Here is a 17,886-nt window from a genome sequence, read left to right as displayed (position 1 = left end):
AAATCTAAAGATTTGGATGCAGAAGTATATGAAATATTATCACACCAAATCAGTTTTAATCTGTTATTTCTCATTTCTTAAACACATTCAATAATGTCAGGCCTCGTTGAGACTCTTCCAGTAAAGAGTGAGATGATCAGTAGTGTCCAGGCTCCAGCACCTCAGCCAGGTGCATGGCCACCTCTGTCCAGGGGGAGGTGCTCCGTCCCTGGGGGTATCCTCTGTGCTGCACCTCCACAATGTTCTGTGGCTCAAAATACCGCGGGGAGGCGATCCTTGAAGGGAAGGCTCTGGGGAACAACACCCTCTGGAGGACATCCAGAGGCAGATCAGGGGCGGGGCGGTGGGTGCTGTCCCACTTGGTGGTGTACTGAGGCCTCCTGCTGCTGATGTCCCTCCACACCATGACTTTATCTCGGAGGTCCGGCTCTCCGGGGGGTTTCTCTGGCTGGAGGCCCATGAAGATGGTCCAGGGACTGGAGCATGAGGCCGTAGGTTTCTTAGTGGAGGTGACCTTGTCCTCCAGAGGACCTCCTGGCTGGTGTGTCAATGGGTGCATGGCACGTTTTGTATTAGAACTGTTCTCATTTAATGGGAGGCACTGGGCGTGGTACTGGCTCACCAACACTCTGGGGGAGAAATCCTTCAGGAGAGGAAAACCTTTATTGTTCGCCCACTCTGCCATCTTGACATCTATAAGGGTCTGAAAAAATAAGCGTGATTAGTTTCTTAGATATGTTAGAAATATGTGTCATAAACCAAAAATACTGACTGATAAGAAATTGATGTTATGAATTTAATCTTAGCAGGTACATATCAAGATTAAGACTCTTATACTAACTAAAATATAACCATTAACATTGACCACATCGTTCTTATATGTGAATGTTTCTCCGTCACAGTTTCGGGGTCATTTATGGGATAACCCCTAAATGTTGGATGATTGGATCTCCGCAACGTACAAACTAACCTTTTTATTGAGATCATTCAGTTTGACCGTGTCCACGAGATCAGTGTATAAAGTTTGACCTAGCTTCCTCTCCTGCATTTCTTTCTTCTTATGTGTCTGCCACATGCAGCTTTTCAGATACCTGCACAAAAGACACAAGAAGTCTGTTGAAAAAGTCTGTCAGTTCTCTCATTTCAGTGTGAATTATTATTGTAGTTCTTTACCTTGCCACGTCCCTGCGGCACCAGATGCGGGCCAAATCCAGAGGTGTGTGTCCCATGCCGTCCTGGGCCGACACATCTGCTCCGGCCTGCGCTAGGATCTCTGTGCAGTCCAGGAGGCCTTCAGAGGCGGCTAGGTGCAGCGGGGTCGTCCCTGAATCTGTGGTTCTGAATAACAGCTTCATCATCATTATCTTCAGTGTTTTTATCACCATCACCAACGTAACTTGTGTCATTATAATCATCATTACAGTCATTATCCCCTGCAACATCAGCTGTATACTTTCACCATCATCTCATTATAATCACACTTTTACTTTTTGCTCGCTACAGTGTTTTTTATTCTAAGCTTCTCTTTTAAGCCACTTGATTTGGGGATTGAGTAAACATGCAACAGCTGAGTGCCACTGGATCCAGCTGACATAATTCATACAGTAAATGAACACAAAATATACAATAAAGCTGCCAAAACTGGAAACATGCACAAAGCAATCCTTTACAAAACTTGGACCCTACACGTTGACGTCGGCACCGTGCTCCAGCAGCTTTATGAGGCAGGAGGTGGTGTTGGGTGAGCTCTGGGAGGACAGGACCATGTGAACGGGCCGGCGACCCTGGAGATCGCTGCTGTTAATCCACTCTTGCCTGGTCTCCACCAGGACATGAACAGTAGCCAGCTGGCCGTAAAAGCAGGCCGTGTGGAGCGCTGACAGACCCTGGAGGATGGAAACACAAGTCATGAATGCAATTAAATGCTTTCTCAATGGCATGGCTTACTGTTATAAAAGGAGGGTAGCCATCATTATTTCTTACACCTGTGAGTTTCCTGACAAGCAACAAAAGGTGCACATGTCCAGGTGGGAATTAAGCACATTCAGTAAAGTTAATTTTTAAGGTACTGGTAATGTATTTGCTTATTTCTATTTTGTGAAAGTGAAGTGTGATTTTAATTAAATACATTTTGAGAGAAATATCAATAGGCTAACCATTTCTTTGAAAGCACTACATATAACATTACATTAACGCAATCACGTGCTGAGAGGAGGCCTCGGGGGAAGACCCAGGACCAGGTGGAGAGATTAGATCTCCACACTGGCCTGGGAACGCCTCGGGATCCCCCAGTTAGAGCTGGTTAATGTGGCCCGGGAAAGGGAAGTTTGGGGTCCCCTGCTAAAGCTGCTGCCCCCGCGACCCGACCCCGGATAAGAGGTTGAAGATGAGATGAGATGAGATTCTACATTTATAACTTGTAAACTCTGCTTCATATATATTTGTATTGTCCTAATTTCATCAGCGTAACTATATCTTGTGTATATTTCTGTATTTTCTGCATCCGCTATGCACAAACACCAAGTCAAATTCCTATTATGTAATCTGATACTTACATACATACTTGGCAATACAGTTTATTCTGATATAAAGCTTTACTCTTGTTTGTTTGATTGCATTTTTTTTTAAATTAATTTTATGCATTTTGTTTATTTCTTATTCCATTCAGGCCTACAGGATAACACTTAAATAATCACATCAATACACTACTTCTCATTTTGTTCTTCTGAGACTTTTACTCAGACTAAATTGCTGATTTATTTATTTACCTTTATTGCTGTGAATGTAGGCTACTCTGTGGTGGTTGGAGTGGGGTACTTTATTCCATCACTACACTCACTAAAACCATCTACTATAGTTATATATTTCACGTTTATGTTACTGTGAATGAGCCTACCTGTGTGTTCACACTGCCATCCATCTTCTCTGGGCTCCCAACAACAGCAACAGCCGGAAACATGTGCCCGTCTGGGGGAGCTTTGTGGGCAAGTATCCTGCGAAATGAAACCATGCACGGTTGTAAATGCTAGGCTATTAGCATCATAAAGAATAAGCATGATGTTAAGATAACTTGCAGGGAGTGAATAGGCCTCCACTCATGTAACGTTCAAAATGGCCCATATAACACACTAAAGCTCTCAAAGTAGCTAACTTCACCAATAAACGATTAAGGGATTTAAGAGCAAGAAAAATAACGTATAAAATTAAATATTCTTAACGTTATTTACCGATTTTTACATCTCCCACGTCTCCGTTTTCCGGATTTGTTGATAGGTTCCATGGTTGCTGTGGAAACATGGTAACCAGGAAGCGAACCCTGATTTACGACAACAAGCTTGTAAATTAAAACTGAAATAGTATATATTACTAATAGCCATAAATACATTTAATTTAATTAAAAGTACGTTACTAAATGTATCGGTTTTTTTTAAATTCTTTTTTAAAAGTACTTTTACAGTTAAGTGCCTCAAATGTGGAAAACACCAGTGCGCATGCCCAAAGCCCATTACCTGTTGCCTAGCTTCAATTTAACTGGATATTTGCCACTTCCTGGTAACGTCATACGCTTGGCAGACAATATACATATTAAAGTTTTGCCTTTTTAAAGGAAAAACTGCAGATGAAACACCCCAGCACCTACCAGCCGCGGTGTATATTTATAAACCAAACCAAAGAAGAGATGTGAAGGTTCAGGGTTCTCAGGAACAAAATGGCTAACAGCTAGTTTGTCAGAGAAGGCGTCTTCCATGCTTCAGAGAAGATTACCACACATTAAACCGGTCAAAGTCAAGCCGACAACGGGTATGTTATTCGTTTATTTATCATGTCTGTTAACCGAGTTTAAAATGTGCTGTGTAAAGTTCATTTCCTGATTTTGCAAAGTTGTTGCACCACTACTTTTTCCACCTAAAAATCGAAAATGCATATAACTTTCCTAAAAGGACTTCCCCCCAACATATTAAAGGTTGAATATGTGTGTGGTACAGCATGAAAGTATTGCTTTTCCATGAAAAAATATGAATTTAGTCTGAATTAATATTTAAATTCGTTTTTGATCGGTTTGACAATGACTTTCTCTCACGTTCTGTTTACATTGTAAAGCCAATAGCGGTCGGCATTGGAGGTTGCGAGGGTAGTCTGTTGTTGGGTGCAGCTACTGTAGGCGGCGAAGGGGGCGGAGACGGGCAAAAACCATGGACTGAGATAAAGGAGTTCAACGGCAATTAAAAACAAACAGCGAAATGGCTACGTTTCTCCTTGATTGGTAAGCTAACTTTCATGTTTACTTAGCTGTAATGGCTAATGCTAATGGCTAATGTAACTTTCTGTCACTGATTTTTGGGGACGGGTTCAAACAGGCTCAAACAGACTCCGGTCTCCTGTAGGCTGCTGGGCCGGGTCTGACCAACCTGGCAACCTGAGTGCTGGAAGTATTTTCTGTTGTTGCGACTACGATCTTAAGACACTAGATGGCGATGTTCTGCTCATGCTCCGTATTCAACCTTTAAGTATTTGTCTGGTACCCTAACAAATATATCAAGACTATACAGGCATTAAGGGAAAGTATTCTTATCTTTGTTTTGTACTGTTGAGTCATAACCTCCAATATGTTTATTTGGTGTCTTTTTTCTCTATCACTTTAAAAAAAAACTTAACTTCACACTGAAACAGTGGTTAAATCTAATTTTAAAGTGTGTATAGCAGACGTGAACTACCTTGATTTTGTTTCTACCTCCCTTTGACTTACTTGAAAGGAGCTTGGCAAACATATCAGAAAAGAAAATTGTGTGAAAATAGCTCAGAAACTGCAGGGACAGCCACTTGATGTTTAGTTTTTATTCAGCAGCCACACTCACGTTTCACAGATACAGCCTACATCAGCATGCAATTGTTATCTGTTCTTCCATCTCTTGAATGAAGCATATTCAATATCACGTGTTGGGTCTGAGTCAATGTAATAGCTTGTGACAGATACAGGCAGATGAGTGGCTGCAGGCAGTGCAGAAATGGATACTTCCACCCTCCCGTAGCAGAGTCTGCACAGCTCTCTCCTCATACATCCCTGCTGTGTTTGTATTGACGGTGCATTAGAAATGGCAGCTGGCACTTTACCTATGTAAAGCAGATCAATCCTGCCAATGCCGTGGAGCCCCCAGAGTTCCCATTTCGAACCTGCCACTTCGCGTTCGGGCCGATATGAATTGGAACAGTTATATTCTCCATGTCTCTGTGGCACCGAGGGGGTCGATGGGCTCATTGAGCTGCAGGCCTCTCGGATCACTGCTATTGGCAGCTTGGATCCCTGACTGAACTGAACCGAGTGTGAGCACATGTGCAGTGCGAAGGACATGTGTCATGGCAGAGAGACTATAGTTAAGAAAGGATAAAGTCTAGCCACACAGTGTTGCTAAGATTAAAACACACCCCACACTCTACCTCTGCAGTGTCAAACTCGCTTAACCCAGATTTTAATTCTTAAGTTAAATTATTTACTTCACTGTTTAAATGACCCCATTTCTCCCCCTTTTGTAATACTTTTCACTGTAAATTATATTTGTTAAAATCTTTAAAGGCACTGTACTCGATATACTAGGGGTAAAAAGTGGGCTGGGATTGCCTCCACACAGCTCTCACAGACCACCACCCCCCCACCCCAATATGTGAAATACCACTGTTTTTGTTACAGCCACATGCTCAGCCTGTCTATTGTGACGGGAATTTAAAATTGTGACTTTGTGTAACTCAAAACACAGGACAAGTCACCCTTGTGTTCTGATATGTTGCTGTAAACGTCACGCCAGCTGGCTGTTTGTGTTATCTGTATTTAAACTCTACAGAACCTGACCTACGGGGCACTCTTCCTGACGGGAGCCGTTTGTGCAGGCGTCTGGAAGACAGCCTTCCTTGCAAGGAAATGATTGGGAAATATACTCACATGGAAAAAGTGGAACTTATTGTCTCTTCATCTTTCTTCATTGACCCTTCGACTAATCTCCCACGACACTATCAAAAAACAGAGAAACTGGGATGGAAGCGCACACAGAGGGAGAGTGACTGCATCCTCTGCTCAGACGCCATTACTCTGTCATTTGCTGCTATATTTAAGTCCTGACTGTCGAGTACAGCTCATTTAACCTCAATGTCCTCTTACTAGCGTTTTCAGAAATGTTCACTCTTTGCAAACAAACACCATAATGCCTCTACGTCCATTAACTTCAGCCCTGCGGCATTTCTGCAGCAGTAGGAATTAAGTTAGTTCTTTAAGTTGTGACTCCCCCTCTTTTTTTTCTCTCTCTCTGTCATTTTCTGTCACTCAGAGCCGTCAAGGTCCAGTGGAGGGTCAAGGACGGGCCGTGAACCTCTGGCTTTCTGCTCCGAGTTCCCCCCAGAGCCTTCGCCTTTCACAACACGGCCACACTGCTACGTCAATGATGGATGCATGTGTGTGCTGAAACCAGTGAGTACAAGTAAACTGTGTGTGTGTGTGTGTGTGTGCACTAATGTGAGTGTATGCGCTTTAATAGTAAGAGCATGGCCCCACTGTGGCCTCTGTGGCTTCCTTCGACCTCGGTCACATGTCATGGAGGTTGTACGGAGCCTTCGGTGTAGAGCTCTTTCATGTTTGACTTTCAGCACAAGTCCCTGGACGACGACCCCCGACATGACCTCTTTCTTCTGACAGTTGAGTGTGTATGTGTTGGGGTTTTTTCTTTGTCCATGTACTGTTAAATTCTTGTATGAGAATGTATGCTCCTTAAAATCTTAAAAGCCTTCTGCCATGTGACGTCTGTGCACCTTCAGAAATGTAGATTAGTGCAACTGCTTATGTGAGTGACTCTAAGTTCAAAGACGTACCTTTTAAATGTATTCGCGTTACTCTGAACTGCTCGTTGCATTCAAATAATACGATGAAACGTGTGTGTGTATGTGGGTGTGTGCATGCAGTAAGTGTGCATGCATGCACGCATTAGCTACAGCACATCCAGTTGGCGCAGAGCAGATTAGCAACAGGCCGATCAGAGCTGTCTAAACCTGCTTAGGGCGAGGATGAAAGTGAGATCATGTCCCAACAGCCTCACTACGGGCTCTCCCATTGGTCTGTTACATCATCCAATCAGATCCCATCTGTTTTTATTTAGGTCCCGGAGAGTTCACATGGGGGGAGAAATAGATTCAGTCTTTGTTCTGTAAACTTTCTTACATATAAAATCTTATCCCTCAATTTAAGAGCCTTTTATTTATAGTTTATGCAGATGGACTGGAATCCTGGGGAGATGTTAAGGGGGATGAAAATCTCTTTAGACAGATCCTGTATATGAATCTAGGCAACGGGTCAAGATTTGGTCCGGTTTCTAATTTGTAGCTCGAGTAGTATTGACCACTCACATTGGAGCAGGTTTTGGTTACATGCACGCAAACGGTCTGAGTGGAGAGCAGGAAATGCAGAACGCACTGGTTGAAACGCAGTCTCTGAGCACATTTGTTGTGAACTCTTGGTCTGTTGAAACACAATCAAAGTATATTGACTGTAAAATGAAGACAGTTTGTCATATTACAGAAGTTTTTATGGAAAGAATATCTGCACAAACAAAAGTTATCATGTTGAAATGACAAACGTGATGGAGGGCAAGTAAAGTGATCCAGAAGAGAAAGAGAGGGAGAATATATTTAAGTAGGCATAAAATGAGTAATTTGAAATGTGCAAAGGAGAGAAGGAGAAGATGAGGAGCACACAACCTTGATATGCCTTCATATTTGATGAGCCACCTTACAGGGACCCTTTGCCCCTGGGGCATCTGAACTCTGCTTGTGCAAGTGTGCTGATGCCCTCACTTTCCTCTTATCCTTCCCCTTGGTCCTCCTCCCTCTTTTGCTTCCCCATCCTTTTGCCTTTTACCCCATCCCTCAGCTCCTCCTTCTATCTCTTTTCTTTTCTCTCTTTCTCTTTCTCTCTCTGTTCCTCATGCTCAGTCAGGCGGCAGCGCGCTAATGCACCATGGCACATTCTGCAGCTCTGAGTCACAATGCGACCAGGCTTTGCGCAGTGACCGCACGGCGACCTCCCTCAGTATCGCTGCACACGGGCGCTGTTCTGTACACGCTCTGCTGTGCTGTGCTGTGCTGTACTGTCCTGTGCAGGATTGTGGGGATAGATGGATGGATGGATGGATGGATGGGTGGGTGGGGGGTTTTAGAAGGTGAAGGAGGAGAGGAGAGTTAGAAGAAGCAGGGCTCTTCCACTGATCAGATCAAATTACAGTGAGATAAATGAAATGCAAGTAGAGAAGGGCTGAATCACTCTGACATCCCCTTCTAAAAGGCATTTTTGTGCCATGTGTGAATCAGGAAAGTGTCAAACCAGAGGAGGTAAAAGCTTATGTGTGCAGCTGTAGCAAGTGGAGCACGTCAAATGACAAACGCCTCTGCGTCCAGATAATCTAAGTCATTACGTGGCATGGAAGAAAGCACATATTTTTTTTAACCTGTCCATGACCTACAGCTGAGCCACTGCTGCCACTGGACAACTAGGTGTCTCTCCTTCAATAATCACTGATAGAGGAAGGACAACGTCTCCTCTCCCGATGCTAGGCCTATGCTCTTTTCCCCCATCAGACATCCTAAGGTCACACTTTCCCATGATCTTGAGCGTTTTTCCACATCCTTCAATCCTCACAGTCCAACAGAAATGGCCAGAGGGACAGAGAGAAAGAGATAAAAGGATTGGGATGGTGAGAAAATGAGAGAGGGAGGCCTTTTTAAAGGTCAGCGTTTCAAAGGTAGAGAAGAAAAGGAACAGAGACATAATGTGTGTGTATGGTTCGTCAATGCTTGGGAGGAGATAATAAAGCCCAAACTGGCTTATGGCAGGCCTGTCCCATTTTGTTTATTTTTAGGTTGTGATTACTCTCAAGAAGGCAGCGTGCGTCTCCTCAAACCTGAGGGGGATTCAGTCCATCTGTCGTTTGTCACAACTTTGTAGCTGGACTTGCTCTACTCTAGCGTCAAAGTCCAAATACTGTACAATTAATTTACTCTTATTACAAGTAAAAGACTGTTTAGTGCTATTCACTTGCTTAGCAGCTCCTGGAAAAAGTTCATATTTTAACTCGGCATACTATATTAATACTCCAGATGAGCTTGAGATGAGTCTCCCACTAGCTTCCAGTGTTTCGTCAATGAAAAGTAAAAATACTCATTTAATATAAATATTTATTCAACTAAATAAATTAAAAGACAATGCTGGAAGAGAATGAACAGATGTCAGGTTTATAACTGAACTATAAAGCTTTAGTTCAAGATTTACATACATTAACAAAGTCATAAGTGACAACTTATAGACCTTTTAATTATAAAGTGGTCAATAATAATAAAGTGGCAAATTAAGACTTTGATACCCAAAAACTTTATTGTAACATGGTAAAACACTTTCCTCATTTACAACCTTTAGGAACATTATCATCATCAAAGGTAGAGGTGGGTTTTTTTTTTGTATTTTCAGGGTATTTTTGCCTTTATTTTATGTGATAGTCAAGAGGTGACAGGACACGAGGACAGACAGACAGATGGATTATTTAATGTACATTTTGAAATGCCACAGTCTCTACAGAGCCTCACATATATACATAAAAACACCCTAACATGACTACACAAGAGATCAAATACATCCACAAATATACACACGTCGTGGTGCTGAAACGTGAGACCAGAGGTTTATTTGCTTGGATCGACGACGAGGTTGAACTGTTACTAAAAAGTAACACGAGTATGAGGCGGTGGTAAAACACAGATTCTAGGAGTCACTCAAAAGAGAATATTTCAACGTATTAGAGTGGTACCGGGAGCGTTATCCATCGCCTTCGGAGGTAACCATGGCAAAGGGAAAGGAGCGCCCTCACAAGAAGGATGACATCACCTAACTGATAAAACTAACATGAATGTAGCCTAAAACAGAGTTAAAGATAACAGTGTGTGGTATTCATCGTACACCACCATGTTTTAAAGCATGTAATAAGTAATGAGACGACAGTGAACTGCAATATTAATAAGAAGATGATTTCTTTTCTATCTTTTCCCACATGAACCTTCTGAGCTAGGCCGTGACCTCGGAGTTTGCCCGGTTCAACGGCCGTCTAACATCACACTCTGGTTGTGTGTAAAGCTGCGAAGATCAACCACTCAGCAAAACCATTAACAAGGTCAAATTTACATTTTTCCAATCCCTTCTCTGTCAGGGGATTGCACATGAACAGCATTAGTGACTACTGCTCCGCAATATTATCAAACCTGCACGTGAACATAAAGCTTTGAGAGACGAATTGAAACGCAACCGTGATGAGACACGCTATAGCGGGGTGCCCTGTACGTGCTAATGCTGCATTTGTGTTTGCAGTTTGTCATATATGCATTGCATGTGTGTTGCCACTGACACCGTGACCCTTTTCTAATATGGCCGCCTCCCCTCTTCTTATCCAGGTCACGGAGCATTGGCTCGTCCCGGTTCATCAGCAGGGCAACGCTCCACAAAACCCATTGTTCTCGTGACACGCATCCTGATTATATTCATAACATGGGGGTGTTGGTAGAGATAACATGACGGAAAAATGCAAATGCGATTGGGACAGCGATACCACAACAGCTTCGGGACAGTCACGCCACTTTATAATGTGTAAACACAGTGCCCAGACAAACATGATACGACAGGAAGTGAAGACACGCGCATAAGCCCGGCGTACACAGTGTAAATAGTGTTTTTTGCCTCAGGTTTTTCATCTATTCAATTTAAGTGCTAGTACTTTGCTCCTGTTATTAATCCGGGGAAGTGGAATTAGGCCAAAATAAACACAATAAGCAGGGGGCTGGGTGTGGATGTGGGTGGAGGGAGGTTTGTCTTTCAAACAGATGAATATACAGCTGATCTGATGATCTTACTCCTTAAAAAATGACGGTTTCTTTTCTCCCCAGAGACAAGCAGCAGCTACACTCGCCTAATTACCACCTTAAATAATTCAGCAGCATGGCAGCGACATGTAGAAACATTGAAATCCATTTGGACCGACAACACTAAAAGGACGTTGCCTTGGACCCCGTGTATGGCATGTTGATCTCTGTATTATTGATGCGGGATATGCTGAGTGTTTTATGAAGCTCAACTGAGACTGAAATAGACCTAAATTTAACCCCAAAGACCTCACATGTCATAATTCACATGTGAATCAGAAAACAAGACATTCCTTGATAATTGAGTGACTTCCTGGTGTGAAACTAATTCGAGAAAATAAGTACATTTAAAATGTGCCTAGAAATGCAAATATTTTATAGTTATTTTGAGCTTGACAGCCAGCATTTTCTGCATTATCACGTTGATTATGAAAAGGGTTCATAAGTTTCAGGAGGTTGGAGACGAATTCCTCTTTAAACTGATGTAAAGAATCACCGGTGTTGATGTGAGGCGGCAAAACAACAAGGACACAAAGTCCAAACTAAGTCCTCCCAAAGAAAGAATGATGAACCCAAGAACGCAAAACATGAAAAAACTTCAATCATAAAAATCGGTGTCCCTTAAGAATGAATAGAGGAGCTGTCAGTGTGCCGACTGACTGCAGCTGAAAGGTTTATTTCTGCTTGCTGGCTTTTCTGGCGAATCAAATATTTTCACTCTTTTTTTCGCTGTCAGTGGCGACACTGACAACCTTTAATGGATCACTAAAAATATTCCTGCAATCAATTTCCACTGTAGCTGCTTGTCAGTTTGATGCCACAGTGTCTCAGTTTAATATCCACCTGAAAAATACTCTTTTTATACACATATTTTCTACATTTCTAATTCTAAAGATGCAGATAAAATATATCAAAAGCTACATTAATTACAGCGGAAACAAGCTGTGCTTACTATTTACACATCCAGCAGACACAGAACAACGTTAGTGTTAAAGCCAACAGGACAAATACTCCACTTGTACCTGTTTTCGGGTGCGTTTTGTGATGTTGAACGTGACACAGCAGAAAGGTTTGTACTGGGTATCTTTTATCCTTTTTTACACGCTAATTTGGATGGAAGTGCAAATCAAAACAGCCAATAGAAAAACACAACAGCAAATAATTAAAATACAATGATAAATCATTTAACACAACAACAAAATCATAAAACACAACAACAAATCATATAACACAACAACAAAATCATAAAACACAACAACAAAATCATAAAACACAACAACAAAATCATAAAACACAACAACAAATCATATAACACAACAACAAATCATAAAACACAACAACAAATCATATAACACAACAACAAATCATAAAACACAACAACAAAATCATAAAACACAACAACAAAGCATATAACACAACAACAAATCATAAAACACAACAACAAATCATATAACACAACAACAAATCATAAAACACAACAGCAAATAATTAAAATACAACGACAAATCATAAAACACAACAACAAATCCTAAAACACAAAGACATTAACTTCTACCTGGAAAGGTAGGGCCTATCTATCCGAGGATCCTCCTGATTGCCTTTTAACTTTTATGATTTGCTGTTGTGTTTTATGATTTTGCTGTTTTGATTTTCACCTCAGGGCCACTGTAGGAGTAAGAAATGTAATGTTCAGAAGTTCCTTATTCGCTCTCTTCTTAGCTCTGATTTGGTCTCCACACACTCCTGATGGATTTATCGGTCTCTCTGCTGAACGCTCCACTTTGTTCATCATCTAGTTTCTAACTTTGTCTGTTGGCTGTTTGATGCTGGGCAGGTACTGTAGTACTCGGTAGAGCCTTTTTTTGTTTTTTGTTGCTGTAAACGGCTGCCTGCTGTTGCTGCTGGAAACTATCTGCGTGAGAGTGGTGACAGCGACTCAGATGCACTAAGAAGAACCAGTCTCTTTTATTATTTCCACCCTTGTACATACTATAAGTCTGTGACTGTGTGTGTGTGTGTGTGTGTCTGTCGGGTCCGTGTGTGTGATCCTCACCTCCCCTGGCATCCCCCACAGTGCCGACGCTAAGGTCTGCCACCCTTCCTGTCCAGCTCCTCTTACCCCGGGTTGCCATGTCGGCAGGGCACAGAGCAGCGGATTTTGATCCTGTCTGGCATGTTTGGGCTCTCCCTGCATTTTCAGTCTAGTCTGCATACAGACACCTACTGAGCTGTGTGCATTAAGCTCTTACAGCTCATGCTTGTAAAGTTTTGCTTGTGTGACAACAGCAGATGTGTTTTTTTAAGACATACAGTATATTGACATCAATTGCATCATATAATGTCAGGCCATATGGCTCCTATATGATCTGATTCAATCTAATTTGAAAATGTGTGGATGTAATATGCGGTCTCCACGCTTTCACATCCGTCTGTCTGCATTGAGTGTTGACGTTCAAGCGTGTAAGCCTTCATGGGTTTTGGTTATGCGTTCGTACGCCCTCAGGGAGGGAGCTATGACCCACACAGCCGGGTCACGAGCATGCTCAGTGTTGCCTCTGTGAGTCTGGTGAGTGTATCTCTACATGCTTGACCTGGGGTCGCCTTCACAATTGTGATCAAAGTGTGAAAAAGAAGTCTGGGCATGAGAAATCAGGTTTTAAATCACACCCAGAGTCTGGCTCCTCTGGATCCCAGGTGTCCTCTCACCTCCGATAATGCTAATGTGCAGAGAAGAGAGTGGATCCTGAGAGGCTGTTTTCATAAAAGGACAAAGAGAGGATGTTAAAGGACACCAGTGTTCTCTCTTTTCTCTGTCATCTGTAAAGCAACGTGAAATTCCCCCGGACACATTCAGAGGTACAATAGTAGCACAGAAGGAAACGCCTCCACAGATGCATATGAATACATAACGTGAAAATTGAGGTTGACACGTTATAAGTATGACCTACAACATGACAACAGGGACAGAACAAGGTCATAGTGTGAGTCAAGGAGGATAATGCAGACTGCAGAGTTTCCCGATAACCCCAGATCAGTTTTTTTGCTACTTCTCCTAGAAATTTTATTCAGTCATGATCAAATTTGGTACAGAACACCTCTGGACCAAGCTGGAAAAATTGCCTTTTTCAGGTTTTTCATGTTCCTCACAGTTTTTCCATAAGTGGCCCTCAGAGTTTGCTCAAATGCTCTTGGCAGGGCTTATATTTCAAAAACTTCCAAATCTGCTGAAGACTTTGTCCTTCACTCTAAAAAGTTCATCTTAGAATCTAGGAAACCGATTGCACTGAAAAAGATAAGTTTAGTTCATATCTACTAGTTACTACTAACTACTAAGTTTACTTTAAATCTAGTTGTATTCACTTAATTCTGTGGAGTTATTCACACTTAAAGATGGCAAGTATAATAAACTTGATCTTTGTAAGTGTTACCAACGTTTTTTAAGTTAGCAAAGCTAGTTAGACACAGTTGTGTTTGCTTAGTAGAATCTAGGAAACCGAGTGCACTAAAAAAATCAAGCAAGCAGAGCAAAGAATAATAAGTTTGCAGGCTTCTTTTATTGGAACACTGCGCATGTGCACTGCTGACCCTCTGTGTTAACTCCAGCAAAGGCCTGTTTCCTTTTCATTCATTCATCTTCAACTGCTTGTCCCTATCGGGGTCGCGGGGGGGCTGGAGCCGATCCCAGCTGACATCGGGCTTCAGGCGGGGTCCACCCTGGACAGGACGCCAGTCTATCACAGGACACATAGAGACGAACAGAGACAGACAACCATTCACACCTACGGGCAATTTTAGAGTTATCAATGAACCTAACACGTGCACGTCTTTGGACTGGACGGAGAACCGGGAGAAAAACCACTCAGACACGGGGAGAACATGCAAACTCCACACAGAAGGGAACCAGGAACCCTCAAGGTGTGAGGCGACAGTGCTAACCACCATACCACCGTGTCGCGTGTTTTATTAGGGTAAAAATACAGCCGCTCAGAACGTTCCAGGGCAAATCCTCTCAAATGGCCGTTCACTCACTGTGTTTCATTACAAACATCTCAGGGGAGAAAAACGGCCCTGCTCTCCCACGGGGTAAAAAAAAACGGCCGCTCAAGCGACTCACATGCAAATTAGGGGCGTTTCGGTGAGATAGACCCGCCTCATTCCGGGTATTTGAGCCAAATGTAAATGCACCTATAATGTTAGTCCAGTTTACTCAGATGAACTCAGTTTTAAACCTCTTTAGTGAAAAATGAGTACATACTTATATTCCATGAGTTATATCAACAGATTAGGGACAGATAAGTAAAGTACACTATTATGATTTAAGTAAGCATAGTTATTACCTCTTAGAGTGTATTGAAATCATATTTGGTGGACATGTGTAGATATGATGTCTGAGTGGCTATGACAATGTTGGCCAATTGGTTGCACAGTAACCGAACCATCTGCTCATCATGTTTCGTTTCAGTGGTCACAGGAAAAGCACTTAACTTTAGTTTAGTTATTATTAATTGCAAACGAAAAGACGTAATTGCTTTAGAACTGGTATTTTAAATAATGTTGGTGCTATAAACGGAGTTCCCATCAATAATGGCTCCATTTGCATAGTCCACACAGATGTCCGTACCTCCCTCGTCCTCCTCTACATCTGCCTGCTGCCCGTCAGCGGCTGCAGGGGAACTGCATGCTTTTATATCACTGTGACGGTGCTCTCAGGCAGTGAGAGGAAATGACATCTCACCTCACCCACACAGCCAACACAGGCTTTTAAAAACCTCTGCGGTCCTTCGCTCAGCCGTGGCCTCACCAATATTACACTGCCAAGCCTAAGAGCCACGCTCCCTGCTCTGCTCTGACCTAATGGGCTGTGAAGCAGTGAAGGGAGGGAGGGGGTGACCATCTCTCACCTCTGTCTGCTTTTTTTCCTCCCCTGTATGTGTCTTTCCCTATTTCTGGTCTGATTTTTTTTTTTTTTGTAGTTGGTTCTCTAAAAACGCCAAAACCGTTTATTCCTTTTAGTGTCAGCTCTGCAGTACAGTTTTTTTGTCGTGAATTTGCTGGAACCTGAAAGCTGAAGTTATATATAGAAGCTTATTCCACAGCTCCAGAGCTTTGAGGAACAAATCAGCAGATGAGTACAAAATACCCATGTTAATGCAGCAAGTTTAGACCAGACACACACCGGAGTGTTTGGCTCTGTACTGCAGTAGTACACCACAGTTAATCAAATCAACTACAGTTTTAATAGTCCTTCTTATTAGGCTGATTCCCTGCCCGTCTGCTGATCCCCAGGACTAAATAGAGTGTGATCTATACCTAGTCTGTAAAGTGTCCTGAGATAACTCTTGTTATGATTTGGCACTATAAATAAAATTGAATAGAATTGAATTGAATACGAACTATTCACTGCATGTCTGAAACTTAAACGAGATGCAACTGAAATACTGGCAAGATTGTTTGTTTCTTGAATCCAGAGTTTATAAGGAATTTGTCTCTCTGATATTTTCTCCGTGGCTGTCGTAATGTGCAGTAAAATGATGCATTCTATGTAAGGAAACAGCAGTACCTTAGTGCAGCATCATTGTACAGTATCTCAGTCACAGCGGGTAGCTGGCAGATGCTGTAAAACTGTGGAAATGTGATGTTTTTTCTTTTGAGTGCTGATTATAAAGATGCTTTATGGAGACTGACAGAGTACAAAACAGGTTTACAGAGAACCACATCTCTGTTCATGCGTATACACTCCCCATTGATCGCACACACACTGGTTATTGACTCTTTTGTTCTTGAATAAGACTCAATGTGCACTTGATCATCAACCTTTATTACTATAAATGCCAGATTACTCATAGCCCACCACTGGCATCTGACCTAAACCAGTCCAGACTGGTGCTCTGTGATGGACGGTGAGTAAGTCAGAAACAGAAGCTTGGATGTGACAGCTGTACTTTGCTACATTGGAGGAGCTGACATTGCACAACCAGAATTCATAAGCTGGTGCACAAGAGCAGGGATGCAGGGATGCAGGGAGAAGCCCTTTTTAGTGGCCTTAAAAATTCAACTGCATTCACTGAAGGCAGCCTCTCCTCAGTGTGCTTTCAGCGGGGTAGGCAGAGCGGCATCATTAGACTACTCAGCTCAGCTGAAGACATCACGAAAGAGATCTCATGATGGATGATAGCTGGACTGAAAGCTCAGGCCCGGGGATGTTTGCCCACAGGACACAAAACAGCAGCACCTCGGGGTAGCTGGTCCAGCTTGGTGGTCAAGAGTTCGAGGACAACGTCCGGCCAAAGGAGCCCCCTCTCATCAGCCTGTTCTGTGTGACATCTGTGGGCTAAAATGACCTGACAGCGCTTGATGCATTTGCTGCCTGGCACATAAGCGATCTGAAAACGCAGAGCTATTTTTGCTGATGTTAATTTGCTCCGTGTTAGGGCCCCGGTTCACAGCTCGGTCAGCCTTCCCTGATACTATATTCCCGTTTGTTTCAGTAAAGGTTCTCCCGTCACATCGCATTTAGGTCGAGATGCCTGTGAACTGTGAATGCACTGCGCACAGGGACCCAGCCACGCCGAGCCTTCTGGGTCCTAGAGTTTGTCGTTTTCAGGGAGCAGCTCCTCCATGTTTAGTTAGCTCTTAGTCATTTCTGTATGATGGGGGTGTTCAATGAATGAAAAGCACAAATAAAGAAGGTAATTTGTGTTAATCATTTTAATTTTCTCACTCTTCCTCCCGTGCCTTTCGAAGGGAAATTAGGAGCATTCGTCTTTGAAATCCCACTTGACTAAATAGCCCCTGAAAAGGTTTAAATTTTTTAAGCAATTAATAAAATATTAACAAACTGTAGCATGCAATGAAAGGAAATGAATGAATTTGACTAATTTGATCTGTTCTGCAATTTATTCCAAACCGATAAAAGTAGTACAACTATTTGGAAATGTAAGCTTTTCA

General features: G+C 42.5%; 1 protein-coding gene across 1 annotated transcript; it reads right to left on the bottom strand.

The window, feature by feature from the left end:
- Window positions 1-136: 136 nt before the first annotated feature.
- Window positions 137-3,010, bottom strand: ankrd53 (ankyrin repeat domain 53; the record flags this gene model as incomplete). Its single annotated transcript, XM_083936900.1, has 5 exons — window positions 137-703; window positions 971-1,091; window positions 1,174-1,338; window positions 1,687-1,886; window positions 2,897-3,010. The coding sequence occupies 5 exons, from the start codon at window positions 3,008-3,010 to the stop codon at window positions 137-139; spliced, it is 1,167 nt and encodes a 388-aa protein (XP_083793026.1).
- Window positions 3,011-17,886: the final 14,876 nt, after the last annotated feature.

Source organism: Echiichthys vipera (assembly GCF_963691815.1).
Source record: "Echiichthys vipera genome assembly, chromosome: 22".
Classification (NCBI taxonomy): Eukaryota; Metazoa; Chordata; class Actinopteri; order Perciformes; family Trachinidae; genus Echiichthys; species Echiichthys vipera.
Note: the sequence above shows the minus strand (reverse complement) of the source record. Positions and strands in the feature narration are given on the sequence as shown.